This window comes from Sminthopsis crassicaudata, chromosome 1 (assembly GCF_048593235.1).
Source record: "Sminthopsis crassicaudata isolate SCR6 chromosome 1, ASM4859323v1, whole genome shotgun sequence".
In the NCBI taxonomy this organism is placed as follows: domain Eukaryota; kingdom Metazoa; phylum Chordata; class Mammalia; order Dasyuromorphia; family Dasyuridae; genus Sminthopsis; species Sminthopsis crassicaudata.
The window spans coordinates 54169092-54196163 of record NC_133617.1 but is presented as its reverse complement, the minus strand read 5'-3'; the positions used below and the strand labels follow the sequence as shown (position 1 = coordinate 54196163).

The 27072-nt window shown below is 35.2% G+C and overlaps 1 protein-coding gene across 1 annotated transcript in view; it reads left to right on the top strand.

Annotated features, from left to right (window-relative positions):
• AP3D1 (adaptor related protein complex 3 subunit delta 1) overlaps positions 1 to 27072 on the top strand; it is a 145185-nt gene that overhangs the window by 103802 nt on the left and 14311 nt on the right. Inside the window, exons 16-24 of the mRNA XM_074303843.1 lie at positions 5040 to 5185; positions 8581 to 8722; positions 11593 to 11664; positions 13745 to 13820; positions 16785 to 16984; positions 17785 to 17858; positions 22286 to 22472; positions 24426 to 24488; positions 26232 to 26327. Of these exons, the coding sequence (XP_074159944.1) occupies positions 5040 to 5185; positions 8581 to 8722; positions 11593 to 11664; positions 13745 to 13820; positions 16785 to 16984; positions 17785 to 17858; positions 22286 to 22472; positions 24426 to 24488; positions 26232 to 26327 (1056 nt within the window). The remainder of the gene's footprint in view (positions 1 to 5039; positions 5186 to 8580; positions 8723 to 11592; positions 11665 to 13744; positions 13821 to 16784; positions 16985 to 17784; positions 17859 to 22285; positions 22473 to 24425; positions 24489 to 26231; positions 26328 to 27072) is intronic.

Genomic DNA, 27072 nt, shown 5'->3' with positions numbered 1-27072 from the left:
CTCCCTCCCTCTACTCTTTCCCCTAGATGACAGGCAATCTCATACATTTTACATGTGTTACAGTATAACCTAGATATAATATATGTGTGTAAATCCAATTTTCTTGTTGCACGTTAAGTATTGGATTCCGAAGGTATAAATAACCTGGGTAGATAGACAGTAGTAGTGCTAATATTTTACATTCAATTCCCAGTGTTCCTTCTCTGGGAATCACACCCTTCTTTTAATACCTTGGAATGTAGTTCACTTAAATTTGATAATTTGAACTCATGAAGTATTATCTTAAGTATATCAATATGCCATTAGCCATTTTGTTCAAATCTTTCTAACCAAATAATTTTTCTTTGGCAGAAAAAAAAAAAAGCAAACAAAAAATAATGGATTAATTATGTTATTGTTGTTACCATCTCCCTTGAACAGTCTCCTAGTCTTTCTTTGTTTCTCCCATTTTTCCCCCAGTTTAACCTTTAAAAAGTCTAAAACATTTTATTGCCTTTAATTTACTTTTTAAAAAATTTTAAAATTTAACACCTAGATTTTTTTAAAAATCTAGTAGTTACTTTAAAAACTGTCTTGTCTGCTTTCTTTTGACCTTATGTTTTCTTGTGTTGTCTTTTAAAATGTTGCAGTCTTCTCCACTTGACCTTTTTTTTTTTTTTGTATCACTATTACTATCACCCACCTACCCTTGCCACCTCAGTTAAAAACCAAGAGAAGAAAAGAAACTTTCTAACAAGGAAGCATAGTCAAGTGCAAAAAAAAAAAAAATTCATAGTGTCTTCCATTGTCCATAAATGTATATCTCTCTGTATCTTGTGTCTCTGTCAGGAAGTGGGTTTCTTATTTCACCTTGAGATATGGTTTTATCGTTACATTGTTTCTAACGTTGCTTCTCATGCACACTAGACAAGTTAAAATGTTAGCACTACATCATCAAACAGCTTCTTACAATTACTTAAATTTAACTTTCTAGATTTCTCTCGATTCATCTCTCTATTTTGAAGTTCCTATACTTCATATCCAAAATACTCTATTTTACTTAAGGTCAATTTTTTTTTTGCCCTGAAAGATTATATTTAACTTCACAAGTTAAATTATTTTTTATTAATAAGCCTGTGACTTTTGAAAATGTTGCATTACAAGATCTTTTGATTTTTAGTAGAAGTCATCAGATCTTGTGGGATCCTGATTATGGTCCCTGCTACTTGAACTACCTTCTGGCTATGTGAAGTTCCTTTGCTTGTTTGTTTTTTAAATCTGATAGCTCTGGATTTTGAATGATATTCATGGGACTTTTTCTTTTGGGATCTGGTAAGTTTGTTTCTTATTCTGGTCCTATTTTATTTATGAATTGTTGAAATTCTTGAAATATGGTGTCCACATTTTAAATCACTGTTTTTCTTTTTTTCTTTCTTTTTGTGAGGCAGTTTGGATTAAGTGAGTTGTCCAGAGTTACACAGCTAGTAAGTGTTCAGTGTCTGAGGTCTAATTTGTACTCAGGTCCTCCTAACTCCCGCTCTTTCCACTGGCTTCTAGTTACCCTTTAAAATCATTGTTTTCAAAAAATTCACTGATTCTTAAATTATCTCCCTTGATCTGTTTGACAGATCACTTTTTTTTAGATCAGATATCTTAGGTTTTCTCTTTTTTTTACATATAGTATTTTAATTTTATGCTATTATTTCTCACCTTGTCATGGAAGGAATCATTGATTTCTTTTTAATCTAATTTTTAAGGAGTTCATTTCTTGGGTAAGATTTGCCATTTTCTCTTTTAAACTACTTGATAATGTTTCTTCTATACCTTTTACTTCATTTTAAAATCTCTTTATAACACTAATTTTTTTTTCCAAGGCAGCAAAAATCTTCCTTCTTTCCCATCCATCCCAATCCTGCCACCTACTTGAGAACAAAAGAAAAGCAAAACCCTATTTACAAACATGCTTAGTCAAGCAAAACATATTTTCACTTTGGCTATGTTCAAAAAGAAAAGGGGGTGTGTGTGTAAAGATATACAAATACATCTGTCTCTAAAAGACAACCCCAAATCAGCTTAATTACTAATCACAATTCCATAATCAGAATTCCTAAGTATTTCAGAGTTCTTTCTTTATCATTATAAATCCTTTTCTTATCCAGTTCACTTCTCTATGTACAGGTTCTCCAAGTTTTCCTGAAACCACCCCCCTTCATTATTTCTTTAGCACAATAGTATTTTATCACATATATGTGCCATAACTTGTTCAGCGAATCACCAGTTGATGGACACCCCCTCAGATTATTTTAGATTTGCCACTTCAAAAAGAAGTATAAATGTTTTTGTGTTTTCTTAGAATTAGTTTTATTTCGGATTAATATCTTCCTTCATCTATCTTTATCTCTTATTCTCTATCTCCTTTTCCCTCATTTTGTTTCCTTCCTATTTCCCTGTTGAGTGAAATATATTTGTGAATGTATGTATATATGTGCATGCACGCATTCTCTCTTTTAACTAGTTCAGATAAGATGGAGGTTCAAATATCCTCCATCTTCTTCCCTTTCTTGTTTGTATAGACTTCTATTTGTGAAGACTGGTTTCCTATTCTTGCTTTGCATTCTCTCCTAGTATATTATTCTTCCATTCCCTCCTCCATTTTTCTTTTAAAATCATCAAAATCCAAAGGAACTAATTCAGGACTTTTGTCTAATTGATGCACATTCTTTTATTTGTGTTCAGTTTTTCTTATGACCTTGTAGACCATACCATCCATGAGGTTTTCTTGGAAAACATGCTAGAGAGTTAAGTAACTTGACCAGGGTCAAACAGCTAGTACATGTCTGAGGCAAAATTTGAACTCAGGTCTTCCTAACTCCAAGCTTAGAGGTTTGTTCACTAAACCACCTCCTTGCCAAATTAAACTCTTTATAATCCTTAATGACAATAGCATCCAGAAGGGGCTATATCTGTCATCTTATATTTAAATATTAGCAGTTTAATCTTGTTTAATCTATGATTGTTCATTCTTATTTAGCTTTTTGTGTTTCTCTTAATTCCTGCATTTGAATGTCAAATAATTTATTTAACTCTGTTCTTTATATCCAGAAGACTTGGAAGCCCTTTATTTCATTTTTCCTCTGTAGAATTATATTCAGTTTTCTAAGTAAGTTATTTTTGCAGGCCTGTATGTCTCCTCTGCCTTATCAAATATTATATTCCTATCTCTGTGCTCCTTTATAGTTGAGTCTGCTATATGAGGTGTAGTTCTTATTGTAGGTCTTTGGTACTTAAATTTTTTCTTTATCACTGGCATTATTTTTTCTTCCTATTTTCTAGGAGTTTTCATTTAGGTATTTCTTATATATTTTTTTAAATCTTTATTTTGTCTGTCTTTCCTCTCTTCTCTTATCACAGACTCTAAAAGAAGAGTGATCTTTCCAAGCAACCAGACTTTTCTTGTTAGTGAAGCTCTGTTCTAGAATTACAGGTTCCTCTCTTTTCCTTCTAATTAAAAAAAAAAAAAAAAAAAAGTGAAATTAAGACAATTCAATGAATTATCAACTGCTTTTATTTTTGCAGAAACAATTCTAAAAGATATCAGAATTTATATTAATGTGATGATACTTCTTGATTACAGATGATTTATGATGAAATATTTTCTTCCTCTTGATATAGGCTATATACCATGTGAATGGAATCCATTTCTATATATGGCAGACATGATAGATGTGTTGGGGTGGTTGTTTTGTTTTTGCCTTTTTTATTTACATCTATGTTACAATGGCTGAAGCATGGTTATTAGGAAGTGACAAAGTGTTAAAAAAAATCAAAAATTTAAAAAAGAAGTATTCTAACATTTGTCTGGTTATTTAACAATTTTTTATTACTACTATACTGTACCTCTACCTGGCTTGGAGGCTATTTTCCTAAACTCATATTATGTCTTTTGGTTCAAGATCCTAATTGCAGCCATTTATCATCCTTCCTGTCTTTCTCCCTCCTTTCTCTATTTTTAAAAATAATTTTTTATTGATAACTTTGCATCCCCTAGGTTTCTTTCATACCCTATGACTTTCTCTTTCCCAGAGAGCTTTCCTTCAGAGTGCTTACCCTAGCTGTTCCTACATATAACTATGCATTTATCTGGTTTATGTAGTTTTTACTTATCTGGGAATGTATTTGATCTCCTAGTATTATGGGAGCTCCTTGAGGGCAGGGAGTATCTCACTTTGGTTTTTGTATCCCTAGTACTTACTAGCACAGTGCCTGCTACATGGGAGTCATCTGGTATAATTTTTTGTTGTTTAATGGGTAGTTCCTATCAGGATCATTTTTGTGCATGTGAAAATCTTTATCCAGATTTCACCTCCTGAATTAAGAGGCAAAATATAGAGTGTGAAATAAAGGAGACAAAGGAGAGATTGGGGAAAAAATCAAGTGCCTTTTGGTATTTCAGGTGGGATCAAATATTAACAACTAGAGGGTATCAAGAAAAGCTTTACAAAGAACATATGTGTCATCTTGTTTGAGACTGGAAAAAAACTTGAGAGAGCTCCAAGTCATTCCAGACCTTATTTCTCAGTGTATGGGAACTTCTTTCTCACCAGATACCCCACACACACAAATGCACTGTGTGTGTAAGTAGTATATTGTGTTGTATCCATATATATAGTAGTGAATATATATATATATATATATATAGATATATATGTATATATATGTATATATGCATATATATGGAATATATACGCATATAATTTTATGTACATATAATTGGTAAATATGTAGTTATAAATTTGTGTGTATATGTGCATATTTTTATATGTGTGTGTATATTCCTTTTGAAGCAAATAGTGTAATGATGAGTTTTGTACTCTCTTCTCCAAAGAGTCTTTGCTGTAGGTCTTCAGGTAGAAAATTTTTTTTCGCATTTTTATTATTTTTTCTGGTATGAGAGCAAAATAATGAATGCTATAGGGTGGTTGTAGTTGTCTATAGACATCTTCTCAACAAATATATAAATGTTTTGGCAACTTCCTTATAATAATGTGGTTATTTTCTAGGCATCTTGCATATTGCAGTTGATTAAGTATATTCAGAAACTACAAACAAAGGAAGTACCAGTAGCAGAAGAAGTGATTGCCCTATTTGCTGGGGAATTGAATCCTGTGGCTCCCAAAGCTCAGAAGAAGGTTCCTATCCCAGAGGGGTAAGCCTGCTTTATCCAGGCTCAAAGTGTATCCCTGGATTCCCTTGAAAGCAGTAATTTGGCATTTGTGATAATATTGCTTCTATGATTATTCCTAACCTAAACTGATCTCACCAACTGGTCAGAGCATACAGAATAGTAATTCACAACCTCAATTTTGGAAAACCCATCTCTGTTATTTAACAAGAAGGTAAAAAAGGAAGTGGTTCTCTTTATTGGACTTGTCAGAATATTGGGATCTTTTTTGAGTGAACAAAGTATTTCTTGTGTTAAGATATTTAAAAATACTCAAGACATCAGAAAAACATTTTTAAATCTTATTAGTATTTTTCCCCAATTACATGTAAAGATAGTTTTCAACATTCATTTTTGTAAAATTTTGAGTTCCACATTTTTTTCCCCTTCCTCCCTTACCACTTTTTCCTCCAAAACAGCAAGCAATCTGATATAGGCTATACAGTCATATTAAACATATTTCCATGTTTTGAAAGAAGAATCAGAACAAAGAGAAAGAAAAAACAAAAAAAATGTTTTTTAAGTGAAAATAATATCCATCGATCTGCTTTCAGACTCCATAGTTCTTTCTCTGAATATGGATGGGATTTTTCCATCACAAGTCTTTTGAATTGTCTTGGATCAAATTATAACAACTCTGAGATACCACTACACATTCTCAGATTGGCCAAGATGACAGAAAAAGATAATGATGAATGTTAGAGAAGATCTGGGAAATCTAGGACACTAATACATTGTTGGTGGAGTTGTGAACTGATCCAACCATTCTGGAGAGCACTTTGGAACTATACCCGAAAAGCTATCAAACTTTGCATACCCTTTGATCCAGCAGTTTCTCTATTGGGTCTGTATCCCAAAGAGATCATAAAAAAGGGAAAAGGACCCAAATGAGCAAAAATGTTTGTAGTGGCATTTTGGTAGTGACAAGAAACTGAGTGGATGCCCATCAATTAGAGAATGGCTGAACAAGTTATGGTATATTAATATTATGGAATATTATTGTTCTGTAAGAAATAACCAGCAGGATGATTTCAGAGCGTCCTGGAAAGACTTATATGAATTAAGTGAAACTAAGCAAATTCAATCTGGCTTCAGACATTTAACACTTCCTAGTTGTATGACTTTGGACAAAGTTACTTAACCCCAATCGCCTCAGCCAAAAAAAAGAAATGAGTAAAACCGGGAGAATGTTGTATATAGCAATAAGATTGTATGATGATCAATTCTGATGTTTCTTCTTTCTTTTTTTTTTTCTTTCTTTTATTCATTCATTTATTTGTTTGTTTGTCTATTTACAAAGCATATGCTTTGTACTTAACATTATAATTCATGACCCTTGCAAAATCTTTTGTTCCAAATTTTCCCCTCCTTCCCCCCCAACTCCTTCCCTAGCTGGCAGGTGGTTGAATGCATGTTAAATATGTTAAAATACATGTTAAATCCAATATATGTATATGTGTATATTGTATATGTATGTGTGTATATATATATATATATGTATATATATATATATATATATATATATATATAAGTATATATATGTGTGTGTGTATATATATACAGTTATCTTGCTGCACAAGAAAAATCAGATCAAGAAGGAAGAAAAAGAAAAACTGAGAAAGAAAACACAATGCAAGCAAATAATAGCAGAGAGAATGAGAATGCTATATTGTGTTCCACACTGTGTTCCCATGGTTCTCTCTCTGCATATAGATGGCTCTCTCTTCATCACTGAACAAGTGGAACTGGTTTGAATCCTCTCGTTGTTGAAGAGAGCCATGTCCATCAGAATTGATCATCACATAATCTTATTGTCGTGTATAATGATCTCCTGGTTCTGCTCACTTCACTCAGCTTCACTTCATGTAGGTCTCTCCAAGCCTCTAAAATCATCCTGCTGGTTGTGTCTTACAGAACAATAGTATTGCATAGCATTCATATACCATAAGTTATTAAGCTATTCTCCAATTGATGGGCAACCATTCAATTTCGAGTTTCTTGCCACTACAAAGAGGGCTGGGATGTGGCTCTTTTCAGCAGCAAGGTGATTCGGACCAGTTCCAATGGCCTTGTGATGAAGAGAAGACTATGGGGATTGAGTGTGTATCACAACATAGTATTTTCACCTTTTTTGTTGTTGTTATTTGCTTGAATTTTGTTTTCTTTTTTCATTTTTTTCCTTTTTGATCTCATGTTTCTTGTGAACCATGATAATTGTGAAAATATGTATAAAAGAATTGCATATATTTAACATATTGGATTATTTGCCAGATGGCAAGGGGAGGAAGTAGGGAAGAGAAGGAAAAAAAAATTGGAACAAAAGGTTTTGCAAAGGTGAATGTTGAAAATTATCTATGCTTATGTTTTAAAAATAAGCAGCTGTAATAAAAAAAATTGTCTTGGATCATTGTATTGCTGAGAACTAAGTCTGTCACAGCTGATCATCACGCAATATTGTTATTACTGTATTACAGTGTTTTTCTGGTTCTACTCACCCCATTTAGCATCAGTTCATGTAAGTCTTTCCAGGTGTTTCTGAAGTGTGCTCATCATTTCTTATAGCATAATAGTATCCCATTACATTTATATACCACAGCTTATTCAGCCTTTCTCTACTTGATGGGTTTCCCCTCAATTTCCAATTCTTTGCCACCACAAAAAGAGCTCCTAAAATTTTTTTTTATGTACATAGATACTTTTGCCTTTTGTATGATCTCTTTGGAATACAGACCCAGTATTGTTATTGCTGGATCAAAGGGTATGCACACAATGATCAATTCTGATGGACGTGGTTCTTTCCAACAATGTGATGATTCAGGCTAGTTCCAATGATCTCTACACCTAAAGAGAGGACTGTGGGAACTGAGGGTGGATCACAACATAATATTTTTACTTTTTTTGTTGTCGTTTGCTTGCATTTTCTCATTTTTTTTCCTTTTTGATATGATTTTTCTTGTGCAGCATAATTGTGAAAATATGTATAGAAGAATTGTACATGTTTTGCATAGATTACTTGCCATCTAAGGAAGAGGGAAGGGAGGGAAAAAATTGGAACACAAGATTTTGCAAGGGTGAATATTGAAAATTATCCATGCATATGTTTTGAAAATAAAAAGGTTTAGCTAAAAAAAAATTTTTTTAAAGGGTATGCAGTGTTTTAGCCCTTTGAGCATAGTTCCAAATTGCTCTCCTGAAAGGTTGAATCAGTTCAAAACTCAATCAATAGTGCATTATTGTCCCAGTTTTCCCATATCCCCTCTAACATTTATTATTTTCTTTTTCTTTTTTTTTATTAGTCAATCTCATAGCTGTAGAAATAGTACCTTAGAGTTAAAATATGGTATTTTTATGTATTGTATAATCATATTGTTCTTGTTTAGTTTGGACCTCGATGCATGGATCAATGAACCTCCTTCAGATAGTGACTCTGAAGATGAAAAACCCAAAACTATTTTCCATGATGAAGAGCAAAGACATTCTAAGCATCGGCAACCTGAAATTGATGAAGAGGAATTGGCTAGGGTAAGCAAGCTGCCCAATTCTTGTTTATAGCCTTATGTTTAATTATTTTATTTTAACAATTCATTTAATTACTTTCTTTTTTTCTAATAAATTTATTTATTTTTAATATACATTGCTTTATGAATCATATTGGGAGAGAAAAATCAGAGCAAAAGGGAAAAACCATGGGAGAGATTGAAAAAAAAAGAAGTAAACTTAGCATGCCTTGATTTACATTCAGTCTCGTTAGTTCTTTTTCTTTATTCATATGGCATTTTCTAACCAAGTCTATTGGGATTGCTTTGGATCAGTGAGCCACTGAGAAAAATCAAGTTTTTCATAGTTGACCATTGTGCATTCTTGCTGTTAGTGTATGCAATGTTTTCCTAGTTCTGCTTGTTTCGTTCAACATCAGTTTGTACAAATTTTTCCAGATCTTTCTAAAATCAGCTTGTTCATCATTTTTTATAGAACAATAATATTCCATTACCTTCATATACCACAACTTATTCAGCCATTCCCCAATTAATGGGCATCTACTCATTTTCCAATTCTTTATTACCACAAGAAGAACTGCTACAAACATTTTTGCACATGTGAGTCCTTTTCCCTCCTTTATTATTTCCTTGGGATGTAGACCCATTAATGGCACTGCTGGTCAAAGGCTATGACTTTTTTTTAGAGAGCCAATAGAGTGATAATGCTGGCAGCCATTCTAATTTGATCTGTGGAGTCCTATTACTACCACCTTTCTATGCTCCAAGCATCAATTTCCCTATCTTGAAAATAAAAAGATAGACTTAGCTGCATTCTCAGACCACTTTTAGTGTTCATGTTCTATACTTCTGAATTTAACAATTTTTTTTAATACATTTACTGCAATTTTATATTCTTGTACCAATTAAGTAATTTTCTTTAACACTCTTCTTAGGTTCCATTTTGTTACTATTTCTAAAAGGAATATTGAATCTTCTTGCTTTTATCTGTTAACTTATTTGTGAAAAACCCATAGAATCTAGCTTCTCTTTGAAATAAACCAAAAAAAAAAAAAAAAAACCCTTTTTGATAATTTTCCTGTTTTCTTTATAAATAAATACATGAAGTGATCATAGAGTAGCTATAAGATCTTGTTTTGTTTTAAAAAAAAATATCTTTAAAAAATGCAATTCTTTCCATCCTAACAAGAATTTACATTGGTTTTTTTGGGTTTTTTTTTTTTTTTAACAGTTGAATTTAAAACACTTGTTAGGTTTTAGTTTACTATGAATAGTTTCCCATGGCAGCTATGAAGTCAGAAACAGGCATTTCTTTAGGTAGAGATATTTCCATGTAAATACTGTATTAATCATAATTTTTAGTATTAATGTGTATTGTGGATTAAAGAAATTCATTTACTTCTAGGATCTCTGATTTTTACCAGTGAATATTCCTTCTGCTTCTTGTAAATCCTAACTTTTATATCCCTTTTATTTTATAAGCATTTCGTAAAGTGCCAATTACTTACCAGATATAGTGCTAGGAATAAAAAACAAAAAGTAAGCAATCCCTTTTATTCAGCAAACATTTGTTATGTGTCTACTGTATGCTAGACACTGTGCTAGTCAATGAGCTTATATTCTACTGCACTGAAACAGCATGTACATAGATGAGCACATACAAAGTAATTTGGGGGTGAGAAAAACCCTAATGATTATGGTGATCAGGAAGGGTCTTATGGAGGAGGAGGGAACACTTTTTGAGGTTTGAAAAGAACTAGAGGGGACAGCTAACTGGTGTAGTGAATAGAGCACCAGCCCTAAAGTCAGGAAGACCTGAGTTCAAATCTGGCCTCAGACACTTAACACTTCCTGCTTGTGTTACCCTGGGGAAGTCACCCCAATTGCCTCAGCCAAAAAAAGAAAAGAAAAGGAAAAAAAAAAAAGAAATAGAGATACCCAGACATGAAAGTGGGGAAGGAGAGCATTCTAGGTATGGAGGCCAACCATTGCACAGGAACAGGACAAGATAGAATATTAGGGATGGAGAGTAGGCCATTTGAAAGTCTCATAAGTCAAACTATGTCTAGCATCCTAAACTGAGCTTGTGCTCAGAAGATGAATAGACAGTCCTTTGATTGGAATTTGATAGACTTGTAGTTAAAGCCTTTTTTTAATATACCTATCACTTTTTTTTTTTTTTTCAAATCCTTCAAGAATCCATGGTTACCTTCACATTTATCATGAAGCAACAGAGTAGGACTAAACTGAAGGATTCTAAATGAATCCAGTATTAAATTGAGATAATCATTCTTCAGTAATGTCAAGAAACCTGTTTTTGTATTTAGACTGCCAAGGGTTTCCACATTTTCCTATTTTTGTGTATTTTGCCTCAGCTTCCTTCTTTTCTAAAATAAATGAGAAACTACCTCTCTTTCTGAAATAATTGGTCCATTTTCTAATGCTTTTCAAGCAATAGAATGTGGAGGATGTTATACCAGGATTATTATTCCACAGTCTGTAGATAAGGAAACAGGTAATCAAAGTGAAGTGATTAACTAAAATCACAACTGGAACTCAATCCTAGGCTTAGATCTTTGATTCTTTCCATAATGCTCTCTCTCCATGAGAGATTAGATTAACAGACACAAGAACTGTATCTTCATGTAAGCATTTCTTAAATGTTTACTACATTGAATTGAACTCTTCAAATTTTTCTTCTGACTTTTGTGAAAAAAGCAAAGACCAGAATTTTAAATTTAAATAATGCTTACATCATACTGAAAATTGAATTAATCATAATAATTCATATCTAAATTAATCAATCAAGAAATACCGTTGGTATACTTTACAATACACTGCCCCTAAACTGAGCTTCAATTTGTTTGTTTACTTATGTTTAATGTTGTATCTCAGCGTCGGGAGGCACGGAAACAAGAACAGGCCAACAATCCATTTTATATCAAAAGTTCTCCATCACCTCAAAAGGTAAGTAAGAGCCTGCTTTGCTTTATATGCTTTCTGAATATGAGGCAATGGCTAAAAGTAATTCTTAGTAGTGGAATGAATATTATCCTATATATTTTGTCTTTATAAGCACTGTATTTCCATATATATTGAGTTTGATTTTCAAATGTTCTAAAGAAATTAGTAGCCTTATCTTGTTTAATAGTTAATAGAAATAAGATGGAAGTTTTGTAATGTTTTAAGGGAAAAAGCCAAAGGAAATTTTACTGAATAGAAGCAATTTGACAATGATGTAACTTTTGTTTTATAGCTTAGTGTAGTGATATCCAATCATTGATATTCCATATAATCTCAAATAATTTTCCCTTTAAAAGAAAGTCCCTTCCATATTGTCTTTAGAGTCTGAGTAATAGGTTCCACATCTGCAGTGATCTGAACTTCTACTTTAGGCCTCAGGGGATAAATGAAACACATCTGGCATTCCTAACTTGGGGCCTTTGTTTTTTATTTTTAATTATCAACTGTATTTGAATAGAATTGGTTTCCTTTTCAATCCTATATATTTTATTTTGCATTAAAAACGTCCTAAGGAAAGATCCACAGGTTTTACCAGACTGCCAAAGGAGTCTATGACACAAAAGAGGTCAAAAAACCTTGATAGTGAATCTATATTTCTTTGCTCCAAATACCTTTCACAATTATTCCTGTGTCAGCATTATCAGTAGCATTTAGATAAAATTAAGAATACCTACAGTGACCCAGAAGATCCCTCTTGTCATGTTAGTTGGCTCAGTCTCTTGGTTCTGATATTTACAGTGATGGAATTATTAAACTCTTAGGTCACTGGGCTTATCCCTTTCTGGCACAGTGTAGTAACAAAACCACAATGTACTATGTAATAGCAGTTTGACTCACGCTTCCTCAGTTAGCATCTGATTAGACTCTACATACTCAGTCCCTAGCTAGACAGTTAGCTTTGGAGCATTCCTCAGCTTTTGTCACTATCTCTTCTTTCTCTTCTTAATGTCCTATCGGAGGTTTTTCTATACCACTCTTACACAGAGACAAAAATACAAATCAGTTTTAGTTCTGAACATGATCATATAAGCTTTGTTCTTATTATTCCATATGGCCATTTAGTCCCTTTGCAAAGGAGTATGTGACAACCTTATTACATTTCTTCTTTCCAATAGAGATCTCCATTTGCGACTTAGTTATATTTTACAGCTTTAGGCTTTCTGAAAATAAGCATGCTTTCTCTGTCCAGGATATAAAAAAAGCTTCGTGGTGCCCATTTTTGTCAGTTTTTGTGAGTGTCACCTTTTCTCTAAATAAAACTCTCAATACATTCTAGCATCATATTGATTCAGATTTCCTTTCTGGGTCAAATTAAACCACAAATCCATTTTTAATGATGGCCTTCTTAATGATGGTCAATTCTCTTAAGTTTCTTTTAAATTTTTAGGTTTGACCTTAATTACTAAAGAATGTTCCTCTTCTGATCATATTTGTCAAAGCTTCTTAAATTCTGGGTTATGATCTCTCTCCTCCCTCTCCCTCCCTTCCCCCCCATTCCCCATAGGGTCACATAAGTAAATGTGGGGGTTGCAAAAAATTTGGCAATATTAAAATGTTTCTGAACACAACAACCAAAAATTTATTCAAAATCAAATGCATAATGAATCACGTGTTTCTGTGGCAGCACTTGCCTGTGACTTCATTGCAGCCTTGGTTCTGAACAGAGAATGTGCATACTTTGCCCTATGCCTGCACAAATGCTGCCAGAAACAGAAACACCTTGACTCAGCTTCAAGACAGGATTGTGTAAAAATTTCTTGGGCAAAAGGGGGTAGTGAATGGAAAATGTTACAAAAGTCCTGATTTATGTGATCAGTTACATGATCAGTTTCCATGACTCCAGATGTAGAGGGAATAATAGGTTTGGTTATACAGATTATAGTCAGCTGTGCTTACTTAATGTCCTAGTGACCAGCAGCATTTTTCCTTTATTCTTATATTATTCTTAAGTAGTTATTATTTGCTACTTACTTAATCAAGTTTATTTTCAATAATAATGCTTTTGAAATTTTAACTTTTCTAGCGGTATCAGGACACACCTGGTGTTGAGCACATACCTGTGGTCCAGATTGATCTCTCAGTTCCCTTGAAGGTTCCAGGTAAGTGTGTGCTAAACATTTATCTTCATAGTTTTCAGAAACTGGAATCTCTCTCTCTCTCTCTCTCTCTCTCTCTCTCTCTCTCACACACACACACACACACACACACACACACATATGCTCTAGCCATTGTATCAACTAGCTACCCCTCTCTTTCTTTCCTATTGCCATAACTAGGAGAACATAGGCCTGCAGATTTAAGTGAGGGTCCCTAACCTATTGCTAAGGTCATAAATGAACTAGAAGCGTTGTGGATGTGGCAGTGACATCAAGATTGCTCAGGCTAATCAACCTAATTTCTCTGCAAAGCTGAGTTCAGCAAGAAGCAAATGCACCCCAGAAAGGAATTTCCTATCTGTTCTCCTTCTTCATTATATTATGAATAATATACAGAAAAATCTAGAAAAATTTCATCATTAAGAATTGAGACCGCCTTGACAGAGTACATAGAACACCAGGGGTCTTGTGTGTCAATTTGTGTGAAAAGAGGTTAAGGCCAAAATGTATTTCTTCATTCCCCAAAAGGAGGAACAGTAAATAATCCTTGTTATCTCCTTAAATCCTGGCACAGTCTTTTGTATATAGTGGACCCTTAATGAAAGATTGAATTAATAATCCACTAATTGATTCAATTTCTAGAAAATTTTTAAGACTTTTAACTTCCTCGGTATGATTTTTGAGTAAAATTTTAACAGATCATGAGGTCACTTCTGTAGCTGAAAATCACTATCATTTTTTTTTCTGGAATGGGCAAAAATATTCAGTAACTTTTAATGATCAGAAAAAAATGAATAAAGACTACCATAAGAGCCTGGTTCTCTCTGATAAATATTGATTTAATCCTCTTGAATGTTGATTGAATTTGATATAGGTTCATGGTTCATATATTTAATGGTTTTATGTCATAGAAAAATTTTATCTGGGGAAAACTATATCTGAACTTAAGAATTCTGGTAGCTAGGGGCAGGATGTAAGTGATAGATTCAATAAGATTTCTTTTCTCTTATTAAGAAAATTTTACTTTTTTAAGTTCACATTTTTTCTATTTGTATCACCTTCATTTCCAAATATATCTCTTCCCTCACCTCTTTTCAGGGAGGTGAACAAAAAGATTTTTTTTAAAAAGAGTTGAAAAAGCACATTAATTAAATCTGATCTATGCAATAATAGTTCACTCCTATAAATCCCCACATCTAGATGGTGCAGTGGCTAGTGATGGGTCTGGAATCAAGAAGATCTGAGTTTAAATCTGACCTCAGTCACTTACTAACTTTTACTAACTTGTGACTCTGGACACCTTAACCTTGTCTACCTCAGTTTCCTCATCTGTAAAGTGAGCTTGTGAAGGAAGTGGCAAACCACTCCAGTCTCAGAGACAAAAAAACCCCAAATGGGGTCATAAAGAGTCAGACATGTCTGAAAAGACAGAACAACTCCCAGCCTCTACAAATAAAAACAGAAGATAAGTATTTCTCAGCTGTTTTTGGAGCTAACTTGGTTGCTGGAATTCTTATGATTTATTTTCAAGTATAGAGTTTTATAATTGAAATCCTGTAGCTTAGTTTATCCTGAAGTTGTAAAGATTATATTAGATACTCAGTGACTGTTTTGTTGAATTGATAACACATTAGATCAGGGGTTGTTAAGATCTGACCCAAAAGCCAAATCCAGCCCACTTCTTACTCCACTTTCCCTGACCTACTCTAATTTGCTGATTTTTCTCCCTCCCTTACCTTTTGGCCCAAAGTCAATATCATAAATCTTCATAGGCTATTAGTATTGGAAGAAATTTTAATATATGAAACAGAATGTCAGATCTTTGAGGAATCTTAGAAAATAGATCTTGAAATTTTCAAACTAAAAGATATTTTGGAAATAATCTGGCTTATCCTATAGCTCTATAGCACATTTATTTGGAAGAAATTTGAGTATATATACTGTTAGCATACTTTCAAGGATAAAGTAAACCACATATTAATAAGATTTCAAATCTTTTTTTTATACATTTAAAAAAATTTACATGAACTTTTTTCTTTTTTTTTCCCCAATGAATTCTAGTGTCTCAGGTCCCCTTCTGCATCTAGTATTTATGAATATATTATTCTGCCAGCTACTCCCAATGGGACTGAGGGATGAGAGTAGCTATCAGATGTTATAACAGGCCCTTATTACTACACACTTTTCCCGGTGTCCCTCCTTTCTCAAAATGATGAATGTTTTCCCTGCACTACCCGTGACTGACTGACTGGGAAGAGACCTGCAACATCCTGATTGGCACAGAGAGGGAAGTTCGGCAAACCTGTCTTCAGTACAAGTGATACAAAGATGAATAGGGCATAATCCCTTCTCAAAAGTATCTACAATCTAGCTGAAGCAGGGGGTGGGGAATAAATAGATATAAATAACTGACACCAGAAAGAGGAGGTCCACTCCAGATCCTGAGAGATACTGAGGAGGAAGAAGATTGTTTCAACTGGAATGGTGTCAAACCTTACTTTTAGCAGGAGCTGCCAGATGAGCCAGGCCACTCCAGGCACAAGGGTAGGTGAGCAAAGAAGACCAAAAGGAAAGGCAGCAGCATGGGGCAGTGCCATGACCTTGACTTCCCCCCCTTCCCCCATCACCATCATGAGAGAAATCAGGAGCCAGGGATGAGCCCTTCTGTTCCATCACTGTTTCTTTCTTTCTTTCTTTCTTTCTTTCTTTTTTTTTTTTTTTTCTGAGGCAGTTAGGGTTAGGTGATTTGTCTAGGGTCACATAGCTAGGAGGTATTAAATGTATGAGGCCAGATTTGAACTCCTAATTTCAGGAGTGGTGTTCTATCCACTGCACCACCTAACTGCCCCTCCATCACTGTTTCTTTCCTTTGCCATTGATGTCTTTGAAACTTTGTGGCTCACCATTCTTAAGTTGAACGTCTTTATTGGCTTTGGACCCCCAACACTATAATTGCACCTTCTGTAGGTATTCCTATGTCAGACCAGTATGTGAAGCTTGAAGAAGAACGGAGACATAAACAAAAACTTGAGAAAGACAAGAAGAAGAAAAAGCAGAAAAAGGAAAAAAAAGGCAAACATCGCCGACACAACTCACTGCACACAGAAAGTGATGAAGATATAGCTCCTGCACAACAAGTGGACATCATCACTGAGGAGATGCCGGAGGTTAGTGTCTCACCCAGCCCTCCCTCACCGTCCTGTCCTCTCTTTTCTTTTCCTTTATACTATAGTGATCTGCTGGGTAAGGCACAGAGTTAGCCCTTTCAAGGTCCAGCTGGCTTTTCCTCAGGTCTGTGCTACCATAGGATCCCTTGAGTCACCATAGTCTGAGGTCCTGACTTCTTTTCTAGAACAGGATCCTGCTGAATGACATTGTCCTGCTGTTCCCGCTTCCTTTCCTATTACGACATCCTTAAGGGTCACACTTTATGGGGAGAAAACACCGAACCAGAGGCAAGAAACCTAACAAGAAAACAATGAGTCAGTTGTGATTGGTAACAAACCCATATCACACCTTTTGGCTAAGCAACATAGCTTCCTCATCCATTACTTTCTGCTTCATCACTAATAGTTTAACGTACTTTTCACTCAGTAGTCATTTTTACCTAGAAGTTCTATAATTTATGTGGGGCATTGCTTAAATTTGTTTTTGATAGAATCCTTTTCTAAATCATATGAACAGAATGTCCATCTCTGGGCCTCAGCAATAAATTCAGCTGCCCTAGTATGTGTTGGTTTCTTGAGCACTCTAGTGGAATCTTTCTTTCTAAGTGTGCCTTTGGAAATGTGAGCATTAACTGTGTAGACAGCTTTAAGCCTTTTCCCATAAAACTAAAGTCCAAGCCTATCTTTTCATTGGGACTCCTTGGGTTTTGAAGTTATACCTAGTTAGAATGAATGATTTTTATATAAACAGACTGTTTTTTTATTTTTCTATCCCTAACCTTCCCTACCATTACCCTCAGAATGCACTTCCAAGTGATGAAGATGACAAAGATCCCAATGATCCCTATAAGGCCCTGGACATAGATTTGGATAAGTAAGTAAATTGAATTCTTTGGGTTTTTTTGTCTATTGGTTGAAATCCTTCTAAAAATGTAGTAAGCTTTTCCATTATTTTAGGGGCTTTTGTGGCTAGAAAGGCACTATTGAATTAGAGACTCTATGTGGTTTAGAAGGGTCATTAGATTCAATCTCTTTTCTTATGTTTGAGTCCCTTCTGCCATATTCAAAGTATTCAGCCTACTCTCAAACACTTCTAAGAACAGGGAGCTTTGTACTTAATAAGGTACACCCCATTCCATTTTTTTTCATTTTCTCAGGGCTAAAAAGTATTTCTATAATTTTCACCTATTGGTCTTAATTTTGCCATCTAGAGCAAAGCAGAACAAGCCCCTTCTTTGTGGTAGTTCTTTATTTAAAAATCATGATTATGAGCCCATGAAGTCTTGCCTTTGGAGAAAGAAATAGCAAATTACTCCAGTATCTTTGCCAGGAAACTCCCCCAGAAAGAGTCATGGAGAGTTCAGTGTGACTGAATAACACATGCCTTGTCTACTCAGGGTTAAAATGGCCTCAGTTCCTTCAATCAGGTTTCACAGAACATGGTTTTGAGCCTACTCATTTTCCTAGTTGTCTGTATGTATTTTAAAACATGTCCTAATCTTTTCTAAAAATGTTTCCAGAATGAACACAGGTGTCCATCTAGTAAGTCAGAAAATTTTCATGTTTTCCCTGTTATCTGAGAGCATTAATTGGTTTTTATGTTTTTTTCACTTTAAAAGCACCCACCCTCACCCCTATCCCCACCCCACATACCATAGCAGTCCTCTGAGACTGGTGATCTCCAAGGGATTTTCCTCTGTACAAGTTTATCAGCCAGACTGATAGGGCAAACCCATCAGGATGAAATTGTGAGGTTGCTTCCCTTAAACCTCTGCTGGCTGTCCTTGATCCTCATCTTAGGCTGTGCTCCTCTATTCTACTGCCTCAGAGAGAATTTGGCATGATAAGAGAATGCTGACTGACAATGTCCTTTCCTAGTTAATCCCGCTCTACTAAAAGAACTAGATAAAACTCATCCCTTTTAGCACTGGAAGGGTTTTATATCCCACCCCATTCCTTTGTACTCTTGAGCAAAACAGCTGTTTCCGATATCTGAAAATCTTGAACATTTAAATCCCCATCTAGCAAATAAATGATCAGGCTGGCCATGGACAAAGTCACAAAGTTAGGGAATTGGTCTTAAATATTCTGTCCATGCTGTGTATAATGATTGCCATTGTGGCTTTTAACAGTACCTTATTTTGATACCTCTTTCATCCAGGCAGTATGATCTTTCTCGAAATGAAGATCAGAATTTTAGAAGGCCTTGGAGACATCCATTGAAAGTTCCCAGCTCCCCTCTGTTTATATCTCTCCAGAATTTAAAATATCTTCCTTCTGTTTATAGGTCCATTGCATTTTTTTTTGAGGGTCCACTCTTGAGATTTCATTATGGGATTATAGCTCTAGAAGCTAGAAGGTAGTACCTTACAGGCCAGGCTAGTCCCACCTTTCAATATACACTTGAGTAAGATGAGATTTGCCTCTTAGTAACAAGACTTAGTCATTTAAGCCCAGGTATTCTGATTCCTGAGTTGGTGTTCTTTACTCTGTACCTCATTGTATTGATAATAACTTACATTTCCATAATACTTTAAGGTTTGCAAAGCAATTTTGATGCATTCTTATATGGTCTTTATAATAACCTTGATAAATAGTTGGTATTGTTGTTATTAGTCACATTTTACAGTTAAGGAAAGTGAGTCTTGGCCAGGTTAAATTGTCTGCCCATGGTCTTAAAACTAGTGAAATGTAATTGTAGGGAACTCCCTCCACCAATCCAGATCCTCTTCCGTAACTTGTCATCTCAGAGGATTTCTTGGGAAGATTGAGAGGCTAAATGACTCCCCTGCAGTCATAGAGTGTGTCTGAGGCTAGACTGGATTCCATCCCTTCTGGACTTCGAGGCTAGCACTGCATTCTTTCCAGCATCTTGCCCCTTATGCAGACCTTAAAGTACTAGATAAATGTCAGCTATTATGGCTGAGGAGCACTTAATTTCTGAATTATTGGCATTGTTCCTCCCCTTTTTTTGGTCCCCAAGATAAGTTAAAACTATGTCCAATTTTGGGATGGGCTGTAGACCAAGAAAGAAATATGAAGCTAACTTCCTATAATAGTTTGGAAAACAGTTCCCTTTAAATTTGTTTTGTGCTCTTGCTAAAAAATTCTCACTCTGATTCTAGCTGCATGGGAATATGTAATGAATAGCATTGTCATTTTCACTGTGTCAATTCTGATAGTAGCTTTATTGCTATACCAGGATAATAATAGAAATTTTTCTTTTAATAAATGATATTGTTTTCTAGTCTTACAAAACTGTTTCTGTCATAACAGTATCTTTGGTAAAAGCCAGAGCATTTTTATTGTTGAGATATTTCTTTGAAATAACAAATTCTTATCATCTATTCATTAAAAAATGTTTAGTATTCTGGTGTGGGAGGAATTAAGCCATAGACTTAGGCAGTTTTTGCAATTGCAGTTGAACCACCATTTTTCTGTTTGTTTAGAATGGGTAAATTCATGGAAAATCCTGGTTTACACATGGAATGAGTTGTTCTAAGCTTTACCCAGCTTTTCCGTTTAAAGATAATTCTGCACTCCTGGTTTTCTATCAAGCAGTAGAAGGAAACTCTTTGTAAGCACTCTTTATCCCTAAATGGCTGATTCACAGTCATAATTCTTTCCTGCTTTCCAGTTGTCTGCTGTAAAAATTACCACAGAGCCATGGTTTTGACTTAGAGATTAATAGGAGCAGCCAATAAGATTCTTAAGCAGGAAAGACCTTCAGATGCTGCACAAAGGGCTTCTAAACTAAAGTGAAAGATATATTTATGGACAATCTAATAATAGAATTGTTTCTAAATTAAATGATGTTCCCAATTTAAAAAGCTTGGTTCTTCATTTTGTGTCTGTCCATTCTTTTCTCATCGCTTCAGAGCCATTGGCCCCTGTCTGTCTGTCACTTGTTTTCATAACTTCTGTCCTCTCTCTTTTTCTTTCTGTGCTCACATTGCCATGTCTATCTCTCACACTCACATGCAGTCTGGTTTCAGGGAAGCCTCACAGGTAAGATATCCCAGTATTTCAGCATTCTTTGAAAAAATTGGTTTGCTGCTCCCAGAACAGTTTTGTATAGCTTCCTAGGATCACACATGATGTTTTCGACCCATAGACACAAACCTGGATTGGATGGCCAATTTTTCTTTGGGACTTTTCTCAGGAATCATGATGGGCAGCTTCCAGGAAGCCAAGCATATTGCAGTTCTAACAGTGATCTTTGAGAATTTACAATGTTTTGTTTTAAAATAAAATTAGATTAGTCTCCCTTCTGCCATCATTACTTACTGATAGCATACTAAAGCAAGCATTTAAACTATATTAATGCCAACCCAGAAGGATTAATAATTTGAGTTGGCCAGCAGACCTGGAGAATACTAATGGCTTTCCCCCGCTTTGTCTTGATCCCATGATGCAAGCTGTCTCAATGTTTATTTTTAAATGCAAAGTTCTTTTTTTTTTTTTTTTTTTTTTTTCCCCCCTGAGGCTGGGGTTAAGTGACTTGCCTAAGATCACACAGCTAGGAAGTGTTAAGTGTCTGAGACCAGATTTGAACTCGGGTCCTCCTGAATTCAGGGCTGGTGCTCTATCCACTGCGCCACCTTAGCTGCCCCCAAATGCAAAGTTCTCAACAGAAAAAAAAGAGTATGATTCTGAGCACCTATGTCTGCATGGTGTATGAAGTTAGATTAGAATGCCATCTGATGATTAATGCTACTCACCACTTGCTTCTACAGACACACAATTGATTAGTTAGGAGAGAATCTTGCTCCCAAATCACTAGAGCCCTCAACTTCCAGGTCGGAGAAAGAGAAAATACTAGTTCCTCTCCTAATGGGAAGGCATGGCTGTCTGTTCATTTGCTAAAGAGCAAATAAGGAGTTGTATATAGCTTGCTTTGTATTATCTAGAGTTTTGAGTTTTTCTCCTTTACTCTCAACTCTTTAAGGAGAATGTAGCTTGTGAGGATCTAAAGTGTATTTTTGTGTTCCCACACTGTTTCTCTTGAAAGTGTTCAAGTACTTTCATTATCCTCCAGTGAGAAGATAAGGTTAGTACGGAATTGAAAAATATTTTTCTTTTTTTACATTGCATGCAAGAGAAAGTGGTCTCTAGCTATGCATAGGAGATTCCCTTTGAAACCCTAAAGTATGCACATATCACCAGCTTGGGGGCATAAGTGGGGTTTTTAGACAAATATTTATTTCATTAGAGAACATACTTTGGGGAAACTAGTGAACAAATGTTCTGGGATTAGAATGGTCTCTGTCACCAAATACTACCCTTCTTTTTTCTTTTAAGGCCCTTAGCAGATAGTGAAAAACTACCAGTCCAAAGGCATAGAAATGCAGAAACCCCCAAATCCCCTGAGAAAGAAGAAATTCCTGTGATAGAAAAGAAGAGCAAAAAACCAAAAAAGAAAGAGAAGAAGCACAAAGAAAAAGAGAGAGAGAAAGAAAAGAAAAAAGAGAAAGAAAAAGTGAAAAAGGTAATTCTTGTTAGTTTCTTGCCACTTGGCATTAAACACTTTGAGGGCAGGAACCATGATTTCTTATTTTCTATTTCCTCCTAGTTCCTGACATTCCTGGACTCTGCCCAGGCTGAGTTACAGAAGCATGGTGGGTGGGGAATAAGGGCAGGAGGTTTAGGCTCTCTGGGCCTTGTTTCCATCATCTGGAACATTTGAGAGCTTTGCAGTACCGTCTCAGAGGACTATGATGAGGAAAGTGTTTTGTAAACCTCAAAGTGTTACAGAAATGTGAGCAGCAGTTATAAATCACGAATATTTTGTTTACAAACCTTGTCAGACTGCTTCTACCTCCTTACTCAAATGTGAAAAATCAAGCCTTGGCTGAAACTTTTGTGATTATTTTTGACTCAGAGGGGAATTTGTGGAATTTGCTTTGGTTAAATCTTTGTTAGGTCTTTCTGGGTTAAATAACAGATGGCAGGAAGCTGGTGGGAAATTGCCCCCGGCACACTGCAAGAGGCTAAAAATGCTTCAGGTAAAAACCCAGGAACAAACTGTGATTCCTGTCCAAGGAAGTTCATCACCAGAAGGGCAGCCATTAGGTTATAGATTTAGGGGGACAATGACAACCTAGGAAACAGATTTTTAAAAATACAGACATTTATGTCATCCTCATCTCTTTCTGCAGTGACAGTGGCAAGATGGTGGAGAGTGAGACATGGGGGGTCATGGGAGTTTGAGATGGACAAGAGCTCAAAGGCCTTCGAGTCCAACCTCCTCTTTTTACAGTTAAGGAAACTGAGGCTCAGAGAAGAAAAGTAATTTGTTCAAGATTACCTAGGAAGTAAGCATCATTGAAATTTGAACCCAGGGTCTTTTACTCCAAATTTTTTGCTATAACCACTGCATATTACTAACTAAAACTGGCATGTGACAAAAGATATTTATGATTAAAGAAAATTGGGCCAGTCATGTAGTTGAAATTGAGAGCTAATTATTGAACATCTTAAGTGCTAAAATGATCATCACTGAAATACCATCAGAACCAGAGGAGGGCTTCCAGCACAGAGAAGTGGCTCCTCTGGAGTATGTACAAAAAATGGGCAAGAATTGCCCAACAGAGGAGTAGCAATTTATCATCTAATGGGGGGGGGGGGGTAATCTACACCACTTAGACCATATTCTCATTGGAACATCCGCCATGTTTCATGTTTCACTAGATGTTGATACTCCGTTAATCACTGAACTATCATCACTGTGGTCACATCTGTCCTAGAAACTTGTATGATTATAATCTGTTATAATCAATACCTTATTGAAGCCTTTAAGGCTATGTTTTGTTCTAACAGATAACTAAATGCTATTTTAAAATCTGCTCTTTCTTTTTATATCAGTGGGTAAACACATTGCTGGACAAATTGAGCTATGTCCATATTGACAGTCTCATTATTAATTAAAGGAGATGATATTAAATGGAAATTATAGCTAAGTGTTTTTGTGAGAAAAAAAGTGCTTCCAGAATTACGGCCTAAGTTACAATAGAGCAAATCCCTGGGAATAAAGGGGGTCTGACTGAGTTTTTCCTGTTCTTTGCCCTTTCTTCCTTGCTTTTGCCAGCCAGAACAGGGGGCAAGAACCACTTCTTGAGTCTGCAGCACTTAGGAAGAGAGAACAAAAGGAACATAGGGAAATTTTTAGAGATAGTGGGTAACAAAGGGAAGATTTCTGTATTCTACCAAGGAATTCAGAGGAAAGGGATGTTTTTAAATTAGGAACTGGAAAAGAACATAGTCAAACAGTCTACCTTTCTTTCCTTGATGATAAATCATATCTTACATGGATGTGACAGATAAAAAACTGAGTTACTTCTTACTCCATATGTTGTTGTTGTTGTTGTTGTTGTTGTTGTTGTTGTTTTTAAAGCCTATGATCTTATTTTTTCTTCTGAAACTTCATCTCCTCTTTATTAAGGGGGAAGACTTGGACTTCTGGCTCTCTGCTGCTCCGTCAGCTGCTTCCACTGCACAATCACCCGTAAGTCACCCACTCTAAGAGCATACTCTTTTAGTCTTGCCTTAAGAATAAGTGAAAATATGTTGGAAAATGACTGGTAATGTAAGTGACTCCATTAAATTGCAAGGAAGTTCACTGTATTCCTCTGGGCATATATCCCTCCAGAGTTGTGTGGCTTTAAGTGGAAGCCAGACTGGTATGTGGTAGTGATATTAGCAAGATGGGTATAAGCTTTTCTTCCTATATAGCTTTTTAATTACAAGATATATGTATGGGTAATTTTTCAGCATTGACAATTGCAAAACCTTTTGTTCCAACTTTTCCTCTCCTTCCCCAGATGGCAGGTTGACCAATACATGTTAAATATGTTAAAGTATAAGTTAAATACAATATATGTATACATGTCCATACAGTTATTTTGCTGTACAAAAAGAATTGAACTTTGAAATAGTGCACAATTAACCTGTGAAGGAAATCAGAAATCCAGGTGGACAAAAATAGAGGTTCATAGTCAAATCCCAGAGTTCTTTCGCTGGGTGTAGCTGGTTCAGTTCATTACTGCTCTATTGAAACTGATTTGGTTCATTTCATTGTTGAAGAGGCCACGTCCATCAGAATGGATCATCATATAATATTGTTAAAGTATATAATGACCTCCTGGTCCTGCTCATTTCACTCAGCATCAGTTCAGTTAAGTCTCTCCAGGCCTTTCTAAAATCATCCTGCTGGCTGTTTCTTACAGAACAATAATATTCCATAGCATTTATATACCACAATTTATTCAACCATTCTCCAATAGATGGACATCCACTCAGTTTCCAGTTTCTGGCCACTATAAAGAAGGCTGCCACAAACATTCTTGTACAGGGTATATAAGCTTTGTATATATAAATGACCATCAGGAAATGCCTTTCAAGCTGAGCACCTTTTCTTGGTTATCTGCTCCATTAGGCACTTTCAGATAAAATTCCATGGGATATTTGAAGGACTTTTCCTTTCATTTATGATCTCTTTTTGAGAAAATCCTTGAGCCCTTGATTTCATATTTGAAGCCTTCTTCTAATTATTAAAGCATATTTGTATCAAGGTACTTTTCCCCAAAAATTGATTTTGGCAGGGTAGCTAATTGGTGCCATGAATAGAACACTAGCCGAGAATAAGGAAGACCTGAGTTCAAATCCAGTTTCTCAAACACTTGACATTTATTAGCTAAGTGACCTCGCTCAAGTCCCTTAATCTCAATTACCTTGTGCTTCTCTCTCCTCCTCCCTTCCCCCCCCCAAAAAAAAAAGAAAGAAATTAATGTTGGCAAAAGGTCTTTGAGTAGAAAGAAAATGTGATCATCTTTTGAATTTCTTCTTGGTATTTTACAAGGTGATGGAAACATAAGTACTTAATAATGGTTTATTGAATTGAATCAACTATTTCCACCTTTCCAGCCAAAGATAATCACAGTTGGCAAAGAGTTTTGAAAACCTGTTTCACATTAACCATTGAAAATGGGACTCCTGCTAACTTAGGAATTATTTCACATATATAAAACTAGAGAATATAGTTCCAGCCCTATAAGGGATAAAGCTTACTTGGTTTGTAAAAAGAAATAGGCCTTCCTAAAACATGTGCTTTTAATGTGCGTTCCTTTTTTAAAATTTAAATTGGACTACATTTGCCCTACAGATTCATTAGCCACACGCATATGCTAACATGAGCTAGTTTGTATTGGGTTCACTGTGGTAAATACAAACTTTTTATCCTCCTGTGCAGAGTGAACCCAATGTAAATACGATTATGGCTGTACCTGAAGACTATGAAGAACCTAAAAAAGAAGAGAGAGAAGATGAAGATGATGATGAAGAAAAGGTAAGTAAAAAACACAACAATGCAAATGGAGGCAGTTGTTTACAGTGCCTTGTTTTTAATGGACTCTTGATAAATGTTGATTGGAACTTTGACTTATGAATTCTCATAAACACAATAACCAACCACAATTCCAGAAGCCCCTTGAAGAAGCCTGCTATCCTCTGCTGGATAGAGGTGACTATCTCAAGGCGTAAGTGAGATAGATTTTTTTTTTTTTAGACATGGCCAATCAAAAATTTCCTTTGTTTGATTATATACATATTTGTTACAAAAGCTATGTTTTTCTTTTATTTTCCTTCACAGTGGAGGGAAGTGGAAAAAAAAGAAAATAGTTGGGGTTTTTGTTGTTGTTGTTGTTAATTTTTAAAAATTTAATTTAAAAGAATTAAAGATATTGACCTCAAAAATAAGTAAATGAGTAGATAGTTGTTTCATGATGGACTTCTTTAGCTCTTATAAAGAAAAAGGCAAACAATTGTTGATAGTAGTTGTCTTTTAGAGATTCAGAGTATCAGAGACAACCAAGGCCCATACTGCTGAATGTGGCAGTCCCCATACCTAATACAATCTTAGGCTGCATAGTATATAGTAGTAAGGAGTCTGTCTTGTCTTAATCTGCTGTCTTAATCGGACTTAGCATATTATATTCCATGCTAGGGGACCACCTTTTAGGAAATTCGTTGATAAGCTAGAGAGTATCTAGAAAAGGACTCCTAGGATCAGACAGGGTCTTAAGATCACACCA